Source organism: Cyprinus carpio, unplaced genomic scaffold, assembly GCF_018340385.1.
Source record: "Cyprinus carpio isolate SPL01 unplaced genomic scaffold, ASM1834038v1 S000006749, whole genome shotgun sequence".
NCBI classification, from domain to species: domain Eukaryota; kingdom Metazoa; phylum Chordata; class Actinopteri; order Cypriniformes; family Cyprinidae; genus Cyprinus; species Cyprinus carpio.
Genome location: NW_024879348.1, coordinates 385,223 through 410,619, shown reverse-complemented (window position 1 = coordinate 410,619; position 25,397 = coordinate 385,223). Strand labels below are relative to the sequence as shown.

The following is a 25,397-nucleotide window of genomic DNA, read 5'->3' as shown; positions in this document are numbered from 1 at the left end:
GAGGCCCCATCCACATTTATACACTGAACATAATGACCCTTGAGAGAGAGAGAGAGAGAGAGAGAGAGAGAGAGAGAGAGAGAGAGAGAGACCCATCCCCCATGTTACACATATCACTGAGACCTTGAACTCAGTGAAAGAACACTACAAGGCTCCTTCCAGTTAACAAATACTGCGCAATTCAGCTTAACATGCCTAAGATTCCATAGACTGAAAAACTCCAGAACAGGCAATTTACCCATTAACTTAATCTTAAACAAATATTACACCCAGAAATGACAACTCAGTCCATCTAGGATGTAGATGATTTTCCGATTTCTTCATCGGAACAGATTTGGATAAATTTAGCATTACATCACTTGTTCACCAATAAATCCAAAGATGCAGTGAATGGGTGCCGTCAGAATGAGAGTCCAAACGGCTGATAAAAGCTGTGTGTTTTGTAAGAAATAAATCCATCATCACGGCATTTTAACTTTATAAACTGTCACTTCCGGCCAAAATACGAGTCCATACACTTCCTCCAGTGGAAAAGTCCATCCCCTGTAGTCCTCTCACATCAAAATATATCAGCATATTTGTTTAGAATAGCTTTGAACAGTTTTTCAATTCTAAATGGTGCTTGATCAGTGCATATTTCTCTCCTGGATCAGATGAGACAACTTTTTCACTAGAGAAAGCAATATCATGGATAGAGGAGTCGTATTTTAGTATTTTAGCTGGCTAAAATCAACATTATTATTAGTATGCAATTATGAAATTTCCTAGCAATTTCAGGTTTCTATACTTGTTCATATCCACTGGTGGAAAAATATGCAGCTTGTAAAGACTACACTCAAGGTTTGGACTCATTGTAATGTGTTTAAACCATTCTTATTTAAACAGACTTCCACCCTGTTAGGGTGTAACTAGTCAGATAACTTCTGCATTCATCTAGAGCCCCTGTTGTTTGCTCAAGGAGTTGTCACTCCTGGAACACAGTATATATACATTTTTTTCTTTCTTTTCTTTTTTTTTTTTTTTTTTTACAAAGTCTGGTTTAGCCTCCTTTTTAAAATTTCTGGTTATACGAGGAAATACATCTTATTTAGCAAACAGCAATACTGTTAAAACTCACAGAAAGAAAAAAACTTTCTACATTTGATAAAACACAAATTCATATTTATTGGCAAAGCATCTATTGTAAATGTTGTTGTAAATCAAATGAAAAGTTCATATGATGATTTTACAGCTTTTTTATTATTAACAACATACAGCAGTTAGTCAACATGTTAAGTCAGCAATATCACAACATAGTCCTGCAATGACTTCTTAATGGTGAACATGTAAAATGTTCCTGTGGATCTTCATCTTCAGATCAAGCTGCATGACTCATATGTTGGTCGACACGAACAGTCAGTTTATGTCATCTTAACATCCCAGCCATGGATCTTGTCTTTGTGTTTTTGATACGAAAGAAATCTTTCTGGCCATCTCAGTATTGTAGATTCTCTTACAGTTCTCATAGCTCTTTCTCTCTCGCTTACGACAGGGTTTCTCGTAGTATCTTCTACGCTTCACAGATTCAATTATTCCATCAGTGGACAGCACTCTGCAGAGAAAAAGAGAGAGAAAGAGCATGTAACAACTACAATATCTGTAAACATGAAATATCATACTCTATTATTGAGTTATGTGGTAAAAACAAGGCAACCTTGCAAACCAAATAATATCATAATTTTTTATTGAGTTATTGCAAGGTAAGAGTTTTGATCATATGTTCAAGCCCATATTGCAAGACTACAACTCAACTGCACCCTCCATAGAAACTTCTGCAATAACACAAAAAATACTTTTTATATATTGATAGTATTACTTTATTTTATTTACCTAGGGTGGTTACTTCATCTCATTTTGTTTTGCTATATTTGTGAATTATTGTTATTTCATTTAATATGTTAATTACTTGTTTATTTGCACTATTATTTGAAATTGCATAATTTCTAATCAGAGCTTATATTATGCTGCAAAATCTTTGGCAATACAAAAACATTTTAATGCTAATAAAGCACACTAAGATTTAAATTATTAAAGACTTTCAGACTTTTAAGTGTGATTTTTTTTCATACAATATAAGAAGTCAGGCAACCAGGGTTTTTATTGTTAACTACAACCAAATAAAACTGTAATAAAACATAAATATTAGATGTAAATATTTCCTTGGCAACTAGCTGAATTAAGTTTAAATTGAAGTGGTAAACTACTAACTAAAAAAGAAAGATGAGCTTACAAAAAACTGAAATAAAAATGTTTTATCTATCTATCTATCTATCTAATAAACATGACAAAGGCATATCTTCAAAATAATACGATTTCTAAACTAAAAATTAAAACTAAAATATAAAAGGGTTATTTAAAAATATTAATAAAAACTGTACAAGGACACAATTAATTATAGGCTACTAAAATGACACTACAGGCAACATTGCTCAACAGATACCTTAGGATGTAAATGCGAGGGCCATGTGAGATTTATACACTCTATAGTAAACTGAAATAATTGATCTTTTATCTAATGACCTGTTAATCATTATTTAATATAGGCTACTAATGTTTTTTGTTCAAGTTATTACGTGCTAACATGAAAAACCAGTTTGATACTGAATCTTGAGTCAGCGGTCACTGGTTTTGAATGTTTAAAAACCCCTGGCCGGTACAATACAGCAATGCATACATAATTCACATGTATCAACTAAATGACCTAACGTTACCGTTCCTGAGAACACAACATTAGCGGCAGGTCTACATGACTTAACATGTGTCGTGTTATGATATGGATCAGTTATTAGCGCTAAACTAAAGGATTTATAACAACATTTCATATACATATATCAAAGTCTCCAGACGTCTCATAAGTACCTGCTCAGAGCGCCATATGCCGCATCGACATTGCCGTTCTGGACCATGACAGTCCGAGCGACGAAGCGAAGGTGGTTCGCCATGTTTCGTCCGTGTTACCATCAATTGTGCACGGCTGGAAATGCGCCTTGTTGCGCAGACAGTTCCTGGAAGCAAGCGCGCGAACTCTAGGTGGCGCCAAATAGAGTTTAAAAATTAACGGTTGAGCTTCTTGGACGACTGTACTGTGTATTTCAACGGCTCAGTCACCTGAGAGGAATTACTAGGCCAATTCAGGTAAATTAGATTAATAGATTTTATTTATTTTAGCTTTATTTACAAACAAGACTTCTTTTTACAAACAGAATGAAAATAAAGAGATAAAATTAGCGGCTACTCTGTGTGAGATTAGGAGTTATAATATGTGGGGCCAACTTGATATTAGTTTTGATATTTTTAACCATCTTTCTAAATTTTATCATGACACTTTCTGTAGTCTACCTCTTAAAAAACCTAATTACTACCAGTTATAATAATATTCTCTGGGAAGCATTTTTGTTGATTAGACAAAGAAATCAAGTACACATGGAGTGTTTCTTAATATAATGCTGTTTTTCATTTTAAAAATTAGACGTACATATAACATTACATGCAGTATTATAAAGGCATAGTTCACCCCAAAATGAAAATTATGGCAATAATTACTCACCCTCATGTCATTCCAAATCCACAAGACCTTCGTTCATTTTCGGAACACAAATTAAGATTTTTTTGATGAAATCTGAGAGCTCTGTGACCCTGCATGGACAGCAACTGCAATGTTCTCAGTCCCAGAAACGTAGTCCATAACTTCAGTTTTGCGAAGCTATGAGAATACTTTTTGTGTGCAAAGAATTAAGGCCCGTTCACACCAAGAATGATAACCTATAAAGATAACGATATTAGCATCCACACCAGCAAGCGATATCGTCTGTAAGCGCATGCACGTCTACCACTTTAAATTCTCAAGCTCGTTATAGCAGGATGGATTCTGATTGGCTGTCAATGTTTTTTATCGTTTATCAGCTGGGTAGTAGTGCATACTACGGAGTAAGATTAAACACGTTTTCTCTGTGCCTTTATTGTTATAGTTGTAGTGTGGACTCTGCTATTCTTTAATATTGAGAACGATTTTTTTAGAACTACAGGTGCATCTCGATAAATTAGAATGTCGTGGAAAAGTTTATTTATTTCAGTAATTCAACTCAAATTGTGAAACCCGTGAATTAAATAAATTCAATGCACACAGACTGAAGTAGTTTAAGTCTTTGGTTCTTTTAATTGTGATGATTTTGGCTCACATTTATCAAAAACCCACCAATTCCATCTCAACAAATTTGAATACGGTGACATGCCAATCAGCTAATCAACTTAAAACACCTGCAAAGGTTTCCTGAGCCTTCAAAATGGTCTCTCAGCTTGGTTCACCAGGCTACACAGTCATTGGGAAGACTGCTGATCTGACAGTTTTCCAGAAGACAATCATTGACACCCTTCACAAGGAGGGTAATCCACAACAATTCATTGCCAAAGAAGCTGGCTGTTCACAGAGTGCTGTATCCAAGCATGTTAACAGAAAGTTGAGTGGAAGGAAAAAGTGTGGAAGAAAAAGATGCACAACCAACCGAGAGAACCACAGCCTTATGAGGATTGTCAAGCAAAATCGATTCAAGTGAACTTCACAAGGAATGGACTGGGGCTGTTGCCCAGTGGTCCAAAGTCCTCTTTTCAGATAAGAGCAAGTTTTGTATTTCATTTGGAAACAAAGGTCCTAGAGTCTGGGGGAAGGGTGGAGAAGCTCATAGCCCAAGTTGCTTGAAGTCCAGTGTTAAGTTTCCACAGTCCTGTGATGATTTGAGCTGCTGGTGTCGGTCTATTGTGTTTTTTGAAACCAAAGTCACTGCACCCATTTACCAAGAAAATTTTGGAGCACTTCATGCTTCCTTCTGCTGACCAGCTTTTTGAAGATGCTGATTTCATTTTCCCCGGCAGGATTTGCCTGCCCACACTGCCAAAAGCACCAAAAGTTGGTTAAATGACCATGGTGTTGGTGTGGCTTGACTGGCCAGCAAACTCACCAGACCTGAAACCCAATAGAGAATCTATGGGCTATTGTCAAGAAGGAAAATGAGAAACAAAGAGACGGTCCAAACAATGCAGATGAGCTGAAGGCCACAGTCAAAGAAAACTGGGCTTCCATACCACCTCAGCAGTGCCACAAACTGATCACCTCCATGCCAAGCTGAATTGAGGCAGTAATTAAGGCAAAAGGAGCCCCTAACAAGTACATGTACAGTAAATAAACATACTTTCCAGAAGGCCAACAATTCACTAAAAAAAATTGTTTTTTTCTTATTGGTCTTATGAAGTATTCTAATTTGTCTATGAGATGGTGGGTTTTTGTAAAATGTGAGCCAAAATCACAGACCACAATTAAAACACTAAAAGACTTAAACTACTTCAGTCTGTGTGCACTGAATTATTTAATACACGAGTTTCACAAATTTGAGTTGAATTACTGAAAAAATGAACTTTTCCACGACATTCTAATTTATTGAGATGCACCTGTATATCTTTATTCGTTATCTTTATAGTTATTGTCCTAGGTGTGAACAGGCCTTTATTCTCCTCAAGTTACCCCTCTCTGCGCTTTCTGCCGTTTTGGAGAGTACCACGACGCATGTGCGTGCTTTCTCCCCAGAACGTAATCATCAGGAGAAAACGTGCGCATGCTGATCGTAAAAAATAATGATTACGTTCTGGGGAAAGCACACACATGCGTCGTGGTACTCTCCAAAAATGGCAGAAGAGCGTAACTTGGGGAGAAGAATTGATGAATAAATTGTTATTTTTTATTTTCTTTGCCCTCAAAAAGTATTCTTGTAGCTTTGCAAAACTGAAGTTGAGCCACTGATGTCACATGGACTACATTTCTAGGACTGGGAATATTGCAGTTGTTGTTTTACAAACGCTTTGAAACGATATTAAGGTGAGTAATTAATAACAGAATTTTCATTTTGGGGTGAACAATCCCTTTAAAATACTGCATGTTATGTTATATTATGTCTTACTTTTAAAATGAAAAACAGCATTTTATTAAGCATTTTATTCATCACACGTATCTTAATATCGTGTCTAAATGCGTCCCAGAGAGTATTATTGTAACAGGTAGTAATTAGGTTTTTCAGAGGTACAGAAAGTGTCATGATAAAATTTCAAAAGATGGTTAAAAATATCAAAACTAATATAAAGTTTTGGCCCATTTTTGGGTGAACTAAGCCTGCTCTACATTCATTGGGCCCATTGAACTTCTATTATGTTTTGTGCCATGAAAGGCTCTTCAGTTTATTATGGCATCTGCACTTAGGTCATCAGTGATTGTTATCACAGACTGCTCACTTAGTCTCCCAAATAATTGACTTTTTATGTGATAAGAAATATTCCCCCTCCTTCTGCTGTCTTTTCTCTTTTCATACATGGATTCCTCATCGTCTCCCAGATAATGGGGTCAGTAGTAGGTGAGTGTGGAATCAGGATTGTTTTCTAATTCAATTCAAAGTAGCTTTATTTCACTCGATCACTTCAAAGAAAGACTTGCTAACGTGCTTTTAGGGGAAGCATTCAAAGAGAGAGCAAGAAAACAGCTTGAACTTTTGCCACTGTCTCCATTCTGACGAAAATATCAGTTTCTTTCTCTCTCTCTCGTCTCTCTCTCACACTCGTCTTCCCCTCTCCGCTTTTCTTCTGTTCCAGTTTTCCAGGATATCATTTCTTAGCCAGACTTGTTGAAATGCTTTCTTTAGGAGGGGTGGGATCAGGGGGTAAAGGGAGAGAAAGGGACGGGGGGGAGCAACTCAGGAATCGTCTGGTAATTACCTCCGAGCATTTGGAGAAGAGGATGTGGTTTCAGTTTACACGGCCTCATTCTTTCTCTCCTCCCTGGCTTCCCTTTTGGCACTCAAACTCTCCATTTGCTTCTTGTCTCCTCAATGCTTCTTTCACGCCATTTGTATGAGGAATGTGGAGACGTGCACAAAAGGAACAAAAACGAAATAAAGTGAAGCAGATTAGAGCAAAGTGAGAGTAAGGGAGTGTGAATGGATGGGTTTTGGAGAGAATGAATGGAACTGATTAAAGAAAAACTAATAATGATGCTTCATCATTTATTAAGGTCATAGCTGGTGGCAAAATTCATTGTAAATAAGCAAATAAAGAAATTTTAGAAAAATAAAGAATCAGAATTCAGGGTCTGAAATTTGGTATTATTGTGCAAAATAGGCAAAAATATAGTGTTGTCTTTTGTTGTAAAGAATTTTAAGATGAAGCTCTTTATTCCAGATCAACAGAACTTTATAACATTAATTTTACGACATACCTGATATAGAATCAGATGCTATTTTCGGCTGTACAAATTTGCATAACTTTTGTAGAAAAGGGAATTTTTTTTTAAGATATCACTAGATTTCATAAATATTAAGTTTATTTTACATTTTACCTGATTCATTTATTTTACTTTCTATATTGTTTTACTATATTTTACTATTATAAATATGATTTTACTAAATTAATTATATGTTGTGGTCTCAACAATAAACAAGTGGTTGGTTTAAATTTATTTGAAAACGTAAAGTCCCTCAAAACTTCAGAGGAGGTCTAAATGCAAATTCAAAACCAGAGTCTTGTTGGGACACAGACACAGATCAGTCTACAGCAGCTCTCAGCAAGGGGCAGAAGAGAGCCGAGATTTGAAGCGTGATATGATTGACTGACAATGGCTGACTGTTGTGGTCTGAATACTAACAAAGCTCAGCATGAGATGTCTTTGTTGGCATGTTTGTATGAGAGAAAGGGAGCTGGATAATATGGGGATTTCCATGTATTTTACACTATTTCAGTTTTTAAACAAAAGGTTCTTGTTTGACAAAATCTCCAAAACAGAATTGAATAGTATCAGATTCAGTAAATGACAACTGTAACTAAAAGTAACAATTGAAGTGCAAAGTTTGAGAATCCCTGCATGTGTGATTGATGCTTGATCCATGAACAAGGAGTCTGGAGTAAGTGGACTTGTAAAAATCATGCTGCAAGTTGCTTTGGATGAAAGCGCCTGTTAAATGACAAATAACACATATTAGGATGCAACTAAAGCAATTAGCAGTATATGACCCGATCGCTCAAGCCAAATGGTGCGGTAAATAGGGGTCTTTCTGAATCTTTACTGGAAGCACATGTGGTGCGCGAGTAGCGGCCGCCCAATGAGACGCGACACAGGCGCAAACGCTGCGGATTGGTCGAGAACTCAGCGCACATACACAGACTAACCTGAAAGAGAGAGAAAGACTGCTGAACGCCGGCGGATGAAGAAGAGAAAGAGCGGTCCAGAACAACTGTCTGAAAGCAAAGATACGCAGAGAAACATGGAGGCGAACACGGAGCGAACGTTTGCTGACTTTTCTGGATCCTGGAAAATGAAAAGTTCCGAAAAATTTCGAGGAACTTCTAAAAGCTCTCGGTGAGATTTCAAGATTCGTTTGTTATTATAAAAGTTATATCTAAGAAAATTAAAACAAAATCTCTGTTTTTAAATGTGAACTTTGTATTCGTATAGGTTTATATTTTTTTATTATAATCAATTACAAGTTACATATATATATATATATATATATATTGTGATGTTTAAAAAATTTAAAGGTAGTGTAATTTTCTTTAGTTTGTAAAAACAAAAGTCTAATCAAAAGCCCGAAAAAGAAAGTGTTTGCATTATTAATTTAATATACATATTTTTAAATTATTGCGCCTTTAAAAATAAGCAACAATGCTGTTTTAAAATTAGCAATTTGATATCATCTGACAAGAAAACTATAAACCAAAAGAAACCTTTGCATGAGTGAATGTAAATGTCTTTTATTTATTTATAAAAAATATATTTTGTTCAGGTCAAACTGAAACTTGCTTTGACCGTGAGCACAATCAATGGAAAGCTGCATGAAAAATGTTCTGCTTCACTTCCTCATGGGATTGTGATCAGGCGCACAAACCCTGATACAGGGCCCCTCGGCCAGCCGTTGGCTCTGCAGACACACCGTCCCTCGACCCCAATTATTCACTCAAGGGGGAGTTCACTTAAACCAAGTACACAGTTGCCCCTAAATGAAATAAAGACAAGAATGAATCCACTGTCTTGACTCAGTATCAAAAAAGTATAGGTTTCCTTGGTGTAAACATTAAGACTGTGGTAACTGATTTGATTGCTTAAATATGTGACCGCTTATTTAGACAGTAAAAACATTCCAGTACAGATTGGACACACTTGTTAAGGACAGGAAATTGGCCGCAGGAAAAATGGCTTTGATTTCTGATAGTAATAAATGGCCATTATTTTCTTAACACATAAGTGTGTGTATGTTCTACAGGCGTAAATGTCTTTTTGAGGAAGATTGCAGTTGCAGCAGCTTCCAAACCAGCTGTTGAGATACACAGCAGGGGGGAAAGTCTCTCCATTCAGACCTCAACTAGTGTTCGGACCACTCATGTGTCCTTCACGGTGGGCGAGTCCTTCAGCGAGGCTACAGTGGATGGACGCCCTTGCACAGTAATGCCCACGCATCTCAGCACATTATATTTTCTCTCTCGTTACCTGCTACACTTTAGCATATTGCATAGTTTACTATTAGAAAATATCAATGTCTTAAATGTATTATTTTTTATATTTTCTACAACTAAACACTAACTTTATTTGATGGTGAAAGTTCACTTTTATCTATACACACATACACATGATGTACGTTTTTTCAACAAACTTTGAGGCTCTATAAAGACATTTAAAATTAATATATCTCTGCTTTTTGCTCTTTTCTAACTGTTTCTAACAATTTCTCGCCAGAGTTTTCCAAAATGGGAGACCGACCGTAAAATCACTTGTGAGCAGACGCTGCAGAAGGGGCGGGAGGGGCCTGAGAGGACATCATGGACACGTGAGCTAACCAATGATGGCCAGATGATTCTCGTAAGTGCACCACTTATTTGGAAAAATAATGTTAATGTAACTGAATTATGCCACTAGGCATATAAAATAGACTACTACTAGCCTACTCTAATGAGCATTCTTAAAACAAAAAAGCGCAACACTTTACAATAATTAGTTTATTCATTCCTCACCATATAGTTCACATTATTATAGAAGTCACACTGCTCCCATTTAGGCCACTTACAGTCAGTAAACAGGTTGCTCAATGTCTGTGCTTTTTTGTTTCTAATAGATAGTTTGTAACTTTATTTAGGTTAAATCAGTGTTGCATTGGTTGGAAAGTGAAAAAGAGCAATTCTTTGAATTCAGAGAACAAGATCTGGTCAGATATGTGAAATATATAACATCTGTTGAAATGTTTAAGCCCCATCGGATAAGGATCTTAAATGGTTTAAGCAGTTAGTTGGTGGTTTTCTTAACATCTCATGATGTTTATCTTCCAGACCATGAGAGCCGGAGATGTCGTCTGCACCCGTTGTGTGTATGAACGGACTGAAAGGATCCTTAGGTTTCCGTCTTCTATTCCATTCCATCTCAACCTTGTCCACAATGTGCTAAAATTCTAGTTTATCATTCCTTCCACTGTTTTGTATGTTTGATTGGCCTAAGTTTGTGTGGCAGAAAAACAGAGATGTTTGGAAGGGCAGAGACGGTACTTGTATAAGATTATAGCAAGTTTGCATTGTTCTTTTTGTGCATTGGCTGCAAAAGTGTATTTATTATGTCGGCTTGATGCATTTTATGTTTTGTTATTCGTTTATGCCACAATGTGCGGCTTATTAATCAAATCAATGTTTGGCAATAAACCTGTCTACTCATAAACCCCTAAAAATCTCATGACTGATTCACTGTGTATTTTTCGTGCCTGGATATAGAAATCTCTGTTGACACTAGCCTTGGTTGCACTTTTACACGTATATTTCTGCCTCATTCCCTTTCTTCAAAGTTGTGTTTGTGTCTGTTCTTGTTTTCTGACTTCTGATCCAACCACATTACAGTTTTGAACAACACTATTAAATTTGTATTTCATGAGTGTACATCAATTGTTGCATTATTTCCTGGCAAGGAGTAATGGCGGAATGAGGGAGAGGTACGGAAAGAGTGAGCAAACATTAGAAAAGAAAAATAATTTCATATTTTTAAGGTTATATTCCCTCTGCTCTTCTCCCATCTGTAGCTAGTTACTGCATGAGGTCAGAGAGAACGGCTGGTCCTTTCTCTTTCTTTCTGTCACTTCTCTGCAGCCAGAATCATGATACAAAACTGTTGCTTTATTCTAAATCAGGGCAAATGCCTTCTGAAAGTTTAATGAAAATAACACTGTATGAGTTAAATGATGCTATAAGCTGTTATAAAAAAGCAACATTAAGTGTAAAACTCTTTATTTCAACCCTCTGTACCTTTTTTTTTTTTTATTAGCAGTGCTCAGAGACGCTGTGTTTTCCCGGTCTGTTGCCGAATGATGAATTTTCCAGGTTCCAGAAACACAGAGCGCACAGTGTGGACTTAATTGCAAGCTTGCACATAATTTCCGTCCTGCTGTGTTGCGTTATGTGGTTCTACATTTCTTCAATGGTCATGTTACGAGTTTTTTAAGCTCACATAACCCATGATGTCTTATAAGTGTACAGGGGTTGCCATTAAGTTCACACACTTTATGGGAAGAGGTTGAAAAAAATCCATAATCTCTGTTTAACATCAGAGGCAGTGACCTGTATTTGTGTGGTGCTTGCATGAATCAAGAATCACTGCAAGAATCGTGTGCAACCATCCCACAACCACTCAGAGCACTTTAAAAAAGACCACCTGGCAATGCCTTCAGCAACCACCAAAGAAAACACCCTAACACAAGCCACCTAGCAGACACCCAGAACTCTGTAAAAAACCCCAGCAAATGCCTAGCAATGACATTAGCAACTATTTGCACACTACACAGCAGTAAGTAGTGAAACACACACCCAGGGCACGGCGTGGCAGCCATTTTTGCTGCGGCACCAGGGGGTTCAGTGTCTTTCTCAGTTTGTGGTACTAGGTTGGGAACAGAGCACTTTTCATTCACTCCCCCCCACCCTACCAAGTTCTGTCGGTACAGAGACTTGAACCCGCAAACTTTTGGGTTATGAAGTCTGACTCTCTTACCATTATTAGGCAACCCGACTGCCCCCAAAAAACCCCAGTCTTGCCATTGCTTTTGTCAGTGTCATAACAAGCACCTTGCAATAGCCCTAGCAACAATCCAGAAACCCCAACAACCCATCTAACAATGCCCTAGAACCGCTTCGAATCTTCATATGAATCTCCCAGCAAACCCTTAGCAATGCATAGGAAACCACCCAGAAAACACCATAACAACGCACTTTACAATGCCCTAGCAACCATCTATAAAATCACCTCCGTTCAATACACAAGCATCCTATTCTATAAACCCCCAACAACCATATATTAATTCTAAGAGCTACTACTGAGAACCCCTTGCAATCACTTCATCACCATAATAATGGTTCTAAGCAATGCCTCACCAACCACCCAGAACACCCTAGATGCATTCCATTCAACCGTAAGTAGACTGAAAGTTGGTGTTTACATTAAGTGCCTACAAAGTGGACTTTACATGGTATTCTGCCATCTTAAGTAAGATTTCATTACTTACCCTCATGTCATTCCAAACCTATAAGACCTTCGTCCATCTTCAGAACACAAAGTAAGATATTTTTGATAAAATCCAAGAGTTTTCTGACCCTGCATAGACAGCAAAGCAACTGACACATACAAGGCCCAGAACGGTAGTAAGGAACCTTGTTAAAATGAGTCCATGTGACAGTAGTTCAAACCATAATGTTTATGAAGCTATGATATCTACTATTTGTGCGCAAAATGTACCCCTATCATATATATCTATATTCACAGGAAGCGGAGAGGGAAAACTGTTATTGGCTCTGTAATGGAGGGGTTATTATTAAATTTTGTTATTATTATACAAAAGCCTATTTATTAAATGTTAATGACGATGGAATGTTACCTGCATAATGTTTACATATTGTATGAATAGGTGAAACTAGGGTAAAACTGTCAAGAAACAGCTGAGACTCTGTCATTTTTTTAATTTTACTTTATTTTACAGCTCAGTGACTTAACTATGAGGCTGCGTTGTAGGCAAGAAAGCACTCGAGATGAGACCACTTACAATCTGTGTAACAGTCTAATATACATTTTGACTATATTTATTAGATACATAATTGTTTATGTATTTTTATATGTATTAAAATTTTAAAGTAAATAAATTACAATATTATTTTTTTTTATATATGTATCTGTGTGACCCCATCGTAGCCTTTCTTTTTGAAAACATTCCAGGGCTTCCCAAGTAATATGTATTGTCTAAGGCCACTTCATGGGATACTCCGTGCTTAGGGCGTAGGGAGCTAGTGGAACACTGCATAGGGACTTTGTCAATTGGAATGCTCCTATAAACAATATATTAGCAATGGCCTAGCAACCACCAAAGCAGCCTAAAACAACCCACTTAGGCCTAGAACTAGAAACTAGACATCCTAAAAACCACCAAGTAATTCCCTAGCGACCCTTCAGGAAACCCATATCAATCCCCTTCGCACCCCACGCAGAAGAAATCCACTGTAAACCGCCTGCAATGTCCTATCAACCCATCCAGAATGACAACAATTATAACATACAGCTTGCAATTCCCAGAAAATGCACATTTGCACGCATTAATTCTATTTGTTCCCATCAGTCTGTCTTGGTTTCTGACTCCCTTTTCAATTCCAGAGTAATGCCAATATGCTTTGCGCCACAGTTCCACATCTGCTGCGATGCCGGTGTGTTTACTGCAAACACCTCGTTAACAAGATTAATATTACAAAGAACTCCAGAACAAGGTCCTCAAGTCTTCTCCCATTTATTTAACCTCCCTTGGCCTGCTGGTGCGGTTTAGTCGCCCTATCTATATGTGTGGTGGGATTCACTAAAATGAGACCCGCGATCCTTTATTTCATCTTATTCGGAGCGTTGTACCCTCCCCGGGTACCCCATAACTGCTGAGAAACAGGGGCAACACCCACAAGTCCCCACGGTGCCACAATTGTAGCTCGCGGAGAGTCCATCCCCGGTTTCGAGACTTGCCTTAGCCAAACTCAGCAGTGTGAGGGCTACATGATCAGTCTCATTCCACAGGCGGTCTGTGTCATCATCGTTTCCATGCATCGTTTTTGATTCTCTTTTGAGGATCTGTTGCGGTTTCAAATGAAAGCAAAACTCCTAAGGAAGCACGACACACCCAGAGTCTAGAGAACAGTCCAAAAAAGAGAGTTTTAAAGGCAAGACTGGTTTAGGGAATTAAGAGGGCACTGGACAAATCTTTACCCATTCAGCATAGCCTTCCTCTGAACTCACAGATAAAGAACTATTGTTTCTCTGAATGGTACATTTAAAGGGGTCATCTGAAGATTGCTAAAAAAAGAACATTATTTGGTGTATGTGTGTAATAAAATGTGTTTATGTGATTTAAGGTTAAAAAAACACATTATTGTTTCTACTCTATATGCCCTGCCTTTCTGAAAAACGCGTCGTTTTTTACAAAGCTCATCGTTCTGAAAAGCATGGTGTGCTCTGATTGGCCAGCTATCCAGTGCATTGTAATTGGCCGAATTCCCGCAAGCGTGTGACGAAAATGTTTATGCCCCTATTACCCATACTGTGATGCCAGGTGGTGTCCCCGCGCGCGACAAGACCCAAAAAACATAAAACCCATATAGAACCAACAAGGCATTTGTTGCATCCTGTGGGGACATAATTACTGATTATAATGACTTATACTGTCTTTTTACCATGATTGCGTTGCATCGCGCTGCGTAAACATAAAACCATGTCTGCAATTTGTGATCAGAGAAACAAAAAACAACAAGCGCTACTCTACACTGCTAAAAACTCGCGCTTGAATCATCATTGGCAAATTGTTTAAATATGTAAACGTACTTACAGGTTGTGAGGTCAGAAGCACCAGGACTGTAATTGCAAAGTTGGAACCTGCCCTTACTTCATATATAAAACAGACACCGGCATCGTAGGCTACTCTCAAAGTAAACAGTCCTCGTCCTCCGTAAAATGCACTGCACCACATCTGAATATTTGGGTTGAACTGGTTCAGGAACAGTGTTGGTAAATACAACTTAACCACTGATTTTCTAGTGTGTCCTCTTTGGAAGGCCAAACAAAAGTAGCTTCGCTTTTCACAACGAAAACACACAGAGTCTCCCACAACATGGCGCCGGCGGCGGCAACAGTGAGATAAAAAAGTAACTCCTTTTTTCTTTGCATGAACGTTTGGACGGTGTTATGCAAATCTTCCCAGCATCATGACGTAGACATGTGGGGGCGTGCTAGAATGACCATTTTATGTAGGAGTGGTTGAACTCTTAAGTTTTATAAAGAATATCTCTTTGGATTTTAGACTTTAGTCTATCCAACTTTACAGATCTTCTTTATGCACCCAAGAGCATGTAAAACTCCAAAGAGAAAGGAAAATCACATTCATATGACCCCTTTAAGGTCCCATTCCTGTTTGTTTGCCATCACAGTGTCATTGCTCACTGATTAATGCATAGCATTTGAACTTCACTGGAAAGCTTTCACACCAAGATCAGAGCATACAAATAATGCGATCCAGGAGCCACACTGTTTCAAAGTCAATTGGTGGAGTGTTTTTGTTTTTTTTGACATTCAATATGTGTGAACTTCACCACATCTGGTCAAGACTGAAGTCAAAGTTGCTGAATTAATTGTTTGTGGAACACTTTGTATCCTAGCAGCAGCTGCAGAAATTATCAGAGAAAGCACCTTGAACATCTGCAGTCAGTGAGGTCACGCTTTCAGAGACATAAGTGAATTTGTAAATCTAAGTTAAATTAGTTTTATGAAGGAGCAAGAAAGAAGAGTGACTGTGTTTGCGTTGGTCGGTGGCGTAGTAGTTGCTATATTTGTTGGGTTGTGAGGTATCATATGACTGGCTTTCTTGCCCTCCTGTCACCCGTGTCAGGGCGGGAACTCACATGACGAGATAATGGCAAGGGGGTGCCTTCAGCCATATCCCCCCGTGGACTCAACTGGTGCCCCGGTGGTCCTACCTATACCTTTTTACAGAGGGAAATTACGTTTCTGCCTCGAGGCAACAGTGGACGCCTAGTAGTTGAATGAGGAACGGGACAGCATGAGATTTTTAAATTAAAATTTTAAATCGTACCACTTAACCGAGATGACTGGATGGATGGATGGATGTACAGGACTGATATGACAGACAGGACAGGAGATAGATAGATAGATAGATAGGATAGATATTCGATAGATAGATAGATAGATCGATAGATAGATCGATAGATAGATAGATAGTATAGATTTTAGAAATAATAGGCTATGCTATTGCCTATTGAATGAATAATATTATACCTGAAAACAACCGGTTTTTTTTATTATTATTTTTTTAGAAGAAAAACGCCCCTTTGCTTTTCTCCTCACAGATAGATGCGCTTTTTTACAAAAAGGCTCCCTCATCATGTGATATAACAGCGCTTTCTACAATCATTGGCTCTTCCTCGTCATATGGCGCAGGGGGTGGTTTTTCCTCAAAGCTTCAGTTCTGCTGTGTTGCCACGTCCACTAAATATCAGCACATATAGCGTTCTGCTAGTTTCGCCTTAAAAAGTAACGGCTAGTTTTATTTCTAGTTGTAAATGTGAACTGTTTTAAATATATTTTTGTAATTGGGATTGATTTTCAAAACTACGTTATTTTGCTGTTTACTCATCCGAAAAGATAGAAAACGGAATGGCCTGTTCAAATTTGTTTTTAAATTAAATTACTTGTTTTTTTATGTGCGCAAACCTGGCAACACAGTTGTCATGTGATACGAACACATTTCCTGTACACTAGCGTTACACCGCGCTGTCAGAGTTAAACTGAAACAAAATCTTGTCGCTCGTCGGATCTAACAAAGGAAAATAAAAAATAATTTTAAAAAACCAAAGAGGACGACCATAGACCACTGTAATATAAGGACAGAAGACCTTGCTATTGACTTGACACGGACACCTGAAACTGTCGCTGTAATGTTGGTTGGTTAGCTAGTTAGTGTTAACCGGTCGCGGTGGTGATTGTTGTTTGTTTTAAAATCGGACTATGTACAATCCGGTATTTACTAAACAGGATTGACTTCTGCCTGTAACTGTCCGCTACACAACACTGTTCTGGTGTTTACCTGGTCATCGCGGTTGACTTGAACCTCTTTTTACATCTTGGCGAGATCTAATCTTCCAAACCAGCACCAAAATGTCAAAATACACCACTTTTGCTGATGCAGCTGATGATCATAATACATTTCAGGTAATAACCTGTTCTAGTTTTTGTCAGTGTACATCACATATCTGTCTTAGTTGGGTTTTATTTTGTGGCCTTATGTGTGTCGTGCTGTAACTTACCTCTTGTGATGGCTGTCACAGGACTTGACACTCATCAAGGCCAGGCCAGTCATATTAAGTACATGACTTAAGTTTTCTATGTATGATCTCTCTCCAGTCTGTCCTTGACGATCTGGTTCGTATTTGAACTACTAGCTGTTGATCCTTTGTTGCTTTAAGTATAGCTAAATTAAAGGAATCAACTAATGAAGTTACAAAAATGATTATATGAGACGACATGTATAAATAGACTGTCAGTTTGGACACACCTGGTTATTGTTTATTGTTATCATTTTCCACATTTTAAAATATTAATAGGTCATAAAAATGTAAAGAATTATATATATACAAACGTAGGAATTATATAAATGGCCAAATAAGGTTATTGATGTTATTTTTGGTTAGTTTGCTTGCAGGTTATCAGATGAATTATCTTGTGTTTGTGCTATAGCAGATAAAGTATGCAATCTTTCTGCCTCAGCCTCAAAACAAAGATTGTGAGTTTTAAAGTGCCAGTTCTTAGGCAACCTTGAGCTTGGTTTAAAAAAAAATTTTATGACCTTTTTTGTTTGGCATCAGCCCAGATATTTAATTATTATCTAGCACCAGCTATAATGAGCCTGAAAGGTATTTTTTTTTTCTCCTATGTTTTGCAGGATCCCATCGGTGACTCAGCACAGCAGCAACACTGGCTATGCCACGCTGGACCTCTACAACCCATTTGACAAACAACACTAAACAACACGACCCAGCGGTAAAAATATGTCCTTCCTGACAGCTGTCCCTCTTGACAGGCTGTGTTTACATGATTAATACATGATGGGAGTGCAAGGAATTATAAACTCTATTTCATGTCAACTTCAGTTGCCTCTGCTCTGCAAGAGAAAAATTCTCATGAGAAACTTTCATTATTGTGTTTTGTAATATTACTTTAATTTGTTGTGTCATCCCAATCCTGTATTCTTATGATGTCTTCTTTTTGCTTAATTAGATTTTTTATTAAACTGATGTTATTTGTTTTTTGCTCTTTGTTTTGGGTAATGAAGCCTCCACCTCCATATGAAGACCGCGTCTCCTGCCTGCCCCTCCTGCCCAGACGCCTCCCAGCAGGACCAACACCGACCGAGCCCAGGAATTATGGAACACAGGTGCTGTTCAGAGTAACTAAATGAGACATATTTGTTCACACAGTGCCATGGCACTGGATTGTTACATCTGGTAGTTTATAAAGATTTTTACTGCAACAGTTACAGCACACAGTTGTCCCCCATCAAGCCAGTGTATGCAATACAGTGGTTATTGGGCTGTTTTAACAGTTAAATATTGTTATTGTATATTATATGTTATATATATTATTATATATAATTTGATCTTATAATTTATTTAGTGTCTATATTTGGACAGCTTTTAGATTTTTCCACCAAATGGATAGTATGATTAAACTGATTTGCATGAATAATCTTAAAACCACTGACTGATGTTTATTATTTTGTTTATGGGGAATAGCAAGATAATAACAATAAAAATAAAAATGCACTACCGTTCAGAGGTTTGGATCAGTAAGTTATACTTTTTATTCAGCAAGGATGCATTAAATTGATCATTTATAAAGTCACAAAAGATTTCTAATTTCAAATAAATGGCTGTGTGTATATATATATATATATATATATATATATAATGTATTCATTAAAGAAGCCTGAAAAAAAAAAAAAAAACAACAACACAGCTTCAACCAAAAATATTCAGCAGTAACAACAATTGCAAATCAGCATTTTACAGTTTCTTAAGGGGGTCATGTGACACTGAAGACTGGAGTGATGATGCGAAATTTCAGCTTTCTATTACAGGAAATAAATTGCATTTTAAATATATATGAAAAATAGAAAACACATTATCTTTAAGTGCAATAATGTTTGTGAATAGAGCTGTTTTTTTACTGTATTTTTTGATCAAATAAAGGCCGACTGGGTGACCCCACACTTTTAAACGATGGCATATTTGCTACTAATTAATTAAACTAAAAGTTCAATACCGCTATGGAGGAGTAAACACAGCTTAATTTCAGCTATAGTTTTGCACCCTGTTGAGTTTGCAAACATTTGACCATAAATATATCTTATCAATTTACTACTGCGCTGAGATGCTTATTAATGTGGTAGTAAGAGAAAAACAGTTATGCATTTCATAATTGTTAACTGCCTCTTCCTCTATGTCTGTTGCAGTCTGCAGTGAATTGCCACCACAGCAGATCTTTTGAGGAAGCAGGACGAACTAGAGAAAGCAAAAGAGCTGGAGAGAAGAGAGAGAGAGCTGAATGCACATGCGCTTGGGTCTGGAGCCAGTTGAGTGTCACAATATCTTGATTTCTGTGTTTGCCAGGGGAATTAAATGTAAATGAAACTTCCTGAAACCCACGGTGATCTTCAGTTTTTACTGCTGGCATTACATGCACACTGTAAAAGCTTTCAGTGGCAGTTTGCAATGGTCATTCGCAAGCTGTTTAATAAAATTTTAATGCTAAAGCAAAACTCATAAACACAGTGGATACCACATAGGAATGAACTGGCAACCATTCATAACATTATCTTGCCGGGTGTTACATGTGCAACCCACTACTCACATGTTTCTGAAAATGTAATTGCATTACGGAGAGAGTTTTTTGATTAAAAGTATTTCAGCTATCCAAAAAGAGTGAAGTACTCTCAGCTCCATTTGCACATTTTATCATATTCAAATCCACTTTTGAATAAACAATTTTACACAATTCTGCAGATTGTCAATGCAGAAAATGTGGCAAGCAATCAGTGTGTTATTTTAAGAATGAAAGCATTAAACAAGTGTATTTTTAAGAACTGATGTGATTATTTAGATGGACTAATTGTTGGTCAGGGTTACAATGAAAGTGCAGAGATGGATGAGACCTGAATGAGAGAGGAGGGGACAAAGAAATGGCACGGTTAAAAAGATGACAGTGATGGATGGACGGTATTTTCAAAGGAGTAAGATTTAGACCTTGGTTGAAATGAACAAGACATTAATGGAGTGATGCTAGCAGATGTGATTGATGAATGTGGAAAATTAATCTCTTTCTGTGGAAATTAATCTCCTTCTCTGTCCCTCAGCTCGTCAGAATAATTGGCCCCCATTGCCCTCCTGCCCGGTGGGACCGTGCTTCTATCAGGACAGTAATGTGGAGATCAGCCAAAGCTTCCAGCGCGCACTGTCACCACCATGTACTACTACTGGATGTGTAAGTTTGCTCAGTTTAGTGTGTCTTTTGCAAGGTTCTGCTTTGTATCTGTCCTCCATCATTTTTAGTAAATACTTCAATCATAACTTTATCATGTGTGCTTTCTTCTGTTAAACTGGAAATCGTTAGTCTCCTCTTTAGTGATTGACCAATACATTGGTCAGACTTATTAATCACCAGTATTTGGTCATTTTGAGATGTGAATCTATCAAAAAGGCCTTTTCAATGGACAAGTAAAAAAATAAAAAAATTGTAAATAAATACACACACCATAAAAAAACCAAAAAAATAATAAAAGCTGTAGTTCACCCAAAAGTTGTTATATTACCCCCCCCCCCCCTCTTTTAACTCAGTCATAACATGTGATTTTGTAAGATACTTTGACTAGAAATTACACATACATATATATTTGTGTATATATACTGTATATAATATTTAATCATAATGCTAATATTGTGCTTACCCCCATATTGTTCCAAATTATGCTTTATGTTAATTAAAGAAGTCATAACTATATCTCATAATACGGGTGTTAGAAAGACATGGTGAATAAATTGTTAAATTATGATCTTTTGCTTTAGTTTTAGCAATTTTGTGTATAGTTCAATTGTGTTATGTACCACATATCAGCAGTTGCTCCCTAGTATAGACATATTGATCAGTCACTACTCCAGTATGTTACTTGGCTTGCAGTTGCAGTTGGCCTTCAGTTTTCCTTTGTACTTCTCTTTCTCTGTCGTTTTACCAAAAAACCAACTTCTCTCGCGGGGGGGGCATTATCTCATCTTTTTTTCTTAGTCACAGCATGCACTTTGCTCTTTAATATCATCTCCCTGTTTGGAATGTTCTGTGTGGATCCCAATAATGGAGTTGGTTTCGGCCTTGCCATACTCTGGGTTCCTGCTCTACCCCCCTGCTCCTTTGTTTGTTGGTACAGGCCTGTGTACAAAGCCTTCAGGTACGTACCACCGATGTCTGTCGTGAGGGTGGGACACCTAACTTGTGTCAATTTTTTTCAGCCGTAGCAAGTAGCAATACTCAGATATTAAGTGCATTTAAAGGAATAATCACCCAAAATTCACCCTCAGGCAATCTAAGATGTAGATGAGTTTGTTTCGTCGCTTGCTCACCAATGGATGTGCAATGCAGTGAATGGGTGCCGTCAGAATGAGAGGTGATAAAAACATCACAGTAATCCACAAATTATCCACATGGACTCCAGCCCATCAATTAACATCTTGTGAAGCAGAAAGCTGCATGTTTGATAATAAAGAAATCCATCAAGATGTCTTTAACTGCTTAACCATTGCTTCCAGCTAAAATACCGGAAAGTCGTCTATGCATAATATTGCTTTCTTCAGTAAAAAGTCATCTTGTCTGAATCAGGAGAGAAACAAATCAAGCATCAAAATTAACATTTACGAAAATGTTGATGGATTTTGATGTGAGAGGACAGGATCTTAGTAACTCACAGGTTTTTCACTTCACAAGATGTTAACTGATGGACTGAAGTTGTGTGGATGATTGTGATGATTTTATCAGCCGTTTGGACTCTCATTCTGACGGCACCCATTCACTGCAGAGGATCCATTGGTGAGCAAGCGATTTAATGCTGAATTTTTCCAAATCTGTGTCCTTGAAGAAACAAACTCATCTGCATCTTGGATAAGCTGAGGGTGAGTACATTTAATTAATAATTATTAATATAATTATTTATTGAACTATTCCTTTAAGGGCATTAAGTGTCATTATTTCTGCTTATTACTGAATAAACTCATACCATAGTATTAAACTTTGGCATAAAACTTCTTCTGCAGATATGAGTGATATCTCAAATTATGCAGATTTCAGAAAAAAATACTTTAATTTGCTTGATGAGAAAAAAGTGAAAAATAATCATGAAAATTTGTAATAGTTTGTTATACCATTATATAATTTTTTTTTTGATCGTTTAGAATTCATATGTCAGCCAGTTGTTTCCAAACATAATGAACTTGTCATTCTGCGCTTCCATTCTCAACAGGAGTGACCAGTTCCTTCAACTTCTTTGCATTTTTCTTTGTCTTCTTCGCCCAACTGGTTCTTTATGTTATCATGACTATTGGTATCCCTGGCTGGGGCTTCAGGTGAGCGGGATATAAAACAGACACATTTGTACAAATTTGGTTACTAACCTGTTTATTGATATTTAGTGTCATTCCATTCTTACAAATTTGGCCACTGGCTTGTTACCTTCTCTCTCATTTGTGTCACAGTGGGTGGATCGTGAGTTTAGCTGCTCTTAGCAAGAACAAGGGAGCGGGTGCGATCATGATGATAAATGCTGTGTTCTTCACCGCTCAGGCAGCCATGGGTGTTGTGCTGCTCAAGAGGGTAAATCACATCACCAGTAACGGCATCCACTGGCAGTCAAATTAGGGATATAATATTAAGTACAAGTTTAAAACCATACCAAATGTTTATCTTCATTATATTTTGAATCTGTGCAGGGTTTGACTGGCTTCTCAGTCTGTAAACTAAAATAAGCAGACTTAGAAACAATGCTTTAAGTGCTCAAGCATTTTTCTCAGACTGTATGCATCTCTCAATTTTATAGCAGTAAGTAGTACATTTTGTTTGTTGCAACAGAGCTGCCATATTGTTTGGCTTTTTAGTATGTAAATGTATGGCAATTGCAGAACGCCAGCTGCTTTTCCATACGTTTTTGTTGGGTATAGTGATTTGTGGGTCACATGTGGGTGGCTGTTTATGGATTTTGCTGTTAAAACATGACATTCATCACACTCCTTAGTATTTTTTATTTTGAAATGATGCTTAATGGTATCTTAAATGCAGAAACATTAAAAAAATGGCATTTTTATGATTGATTTGGTTGGTTTAAAAAAGCTACTAGTAAAAAGCCAACCCCAAACCTTTGAACAATAATGTATGTAGAATTTTAATTCATGATACCTCATTAACTATTATTGATCTGTTGAATGATTTTTCATTTTTTTTGCATCTTCTCCCATCAGGTTCATTCTATGTACAGGAAGACCGGAGCGAGTTTTGAGAAGGCCCAGGCTGAGTTTACTACTGGTGTGCTTTCCAATCAGGCAGTGCGCCAGGCAGCCACCAGTGCCACTGTTTCTGCCGCACAGGGCGCCTTCACCGCACCCCGGTAGAGAGACCTGAATGAAAGAAAAGAAATGATGTTAGAGAACCTGATGCTTACACAGCCTTGAGACAAAGTGACTTATTCTAGCACTGGCCGAGTTGGAAACCAACGCACTTACTCTAGACGATCAACTAATACAATAGTCTTTCTGTTTATCACGCTAGAAAAAGTCACTGTAGTAATTTGTTAAGACCGTAAAAATACCTAATACCACAGGCTTTGGCTTATAATTCTTGTCTCTTTTACATTTCTGAAGATTCAACAAAGACGTGCCACATTCTGCCTTTGCTTTTCCCTTGACTTCTTTCTTTGTGTAAATAGCTGTACATGGCAAGGAAAGGGAAATCTTCATTGCTATAGAATGGAGGTTGCTACTTAGAACCTGTGAAGTTAACTTGCCAATTTTTTTTTCTTAAAAGAGAGAAATCCCATATCATATTTTAGAGATTCACAATTCTGTTTATTAGTCTGTTGGTGGATGGATTTCTCGCTTTGACCTTTATTTATGAAAAAGCATGTTTGATGCAGCTTGAACTACTGTATGTACCTCTTTGCAGTTATACACGACTAATGTTTTATTTTCATGAGTTGAAACAGTTCATTTGTGAATACAGAATCAAATTTCATACCTTTCTTATCAAAATGTGGTAGCGGTCTAACGGAGATTGGTGCGGTTATTAGTGGCCAACATATTTGTGTTGCTTTTGTGATTTGTAAATTTTTTTTTTTTTTGTAATTTCAATCTAACCTTTTGTCTAACACTATAGTATATACCTAAATGGAAGTATTGGTTGTTTTACTGTTATTGTATTGCTGCTGTATGTTCTTGTAACTGTCACTGTGTTATTTGTTTTATTAAAGTTCATGAATATGCATCTTAGTTATACTTTGCCTTTGCACTTATTATATGTGACCCTGGACCACAAAACCAGTCTCAAGTCGCTGGGGTATATTTGTAGCAATAGCCAAAAATGCATTGTAAGGGTCAAAATTGTTGAATATATAATTAGTATATAATTAATATATAATTAGAATATTAAGTAAAAATCATGTTCCATGAAAATATTTTGCAAATTTCCTACAGTAAAAATATCAAAACTTAATTTTTTGATTATTAAAAGGCGATTTTCTCTCTCTCTCTCTCTTCTCTCTCTCATTTAACTAATCAAAAACGAAGTAAAAAAAAAAAACATTGGGCAAAAATGTTTATATATATATATATATATAAATTGTCCTATCCTAACAAACCTAACAAAAATTGTCCTATCCTAACAAACCATACACCAATGGAAATCTTTCAGATGATGTATAATTAATCTCAGTTTTAAAAAATTTACCACATGACTGGTTTTGTGGTCCAGGGTCAAATATTAAAGGGATACTCCACCCCAAAATGAAAATTTTGTCATTGCACGTCTGATGGCAGATGGAGTATTCAGACGACGACTTTCATACCTTTTCTGGATCTCGACACTGTTATTTACTTGGCAGTCAATGGGACAGTCACAGGCCTCCCGGTTTTCATCCAAAATATCTTAAATTGTGTTCCGAAGACGAACGAAGCTTTTACAGGTTTGG

The 25,397-nt window shown here is 37.2% G+C and overlaps 1 protein-coding gene and 2 pseudogenes across 1 annotated transcript; 2 read left to right on the top strand and 1 right to left on the bottom strand.

Annotated features, from left to right (window-relative positions):
- Positions 1-1,144: 1,144 nt before the first annotated feature.
- LOC109067605 (28S ribosomal protein S21, mitochondrial-like) lies at positions 1,145-3,058 on the bottom strand. Its single transcript, XM_042755817.1, has 2 exons — positions 2,899-3,058; positions 1,145-1,591 (listed from the first exon to the last, which is right to left on the bottom strand). The coding sequence occupies exons 1-2, from the start codon at positions 2,979-2,981 to the stop codon at positions 1,411-1,413; spliced, it is 264 nt and encodes an 87-aa protein (XP_042611751.1). The 5' UTR covers positions 2,982-3,058; the 3' UTR covers positions 1,145-1,410.
- Positions 3,059-8,333: 5,275 nt separating this feature from the next.
- Positions 8,334-10,509, top strand: LOC109111950 (annotated as a pseudogene).
- A 513-nt stretch (positions 10,510-11,022) lies between these two features.
- On the top strand, positions 11,023-24,699 carry LOC122144664 (annotated as a pseudogene).
- The last annotated feature ends 698 nt before the right edge of the window (positions 24,700-25,397 follow it).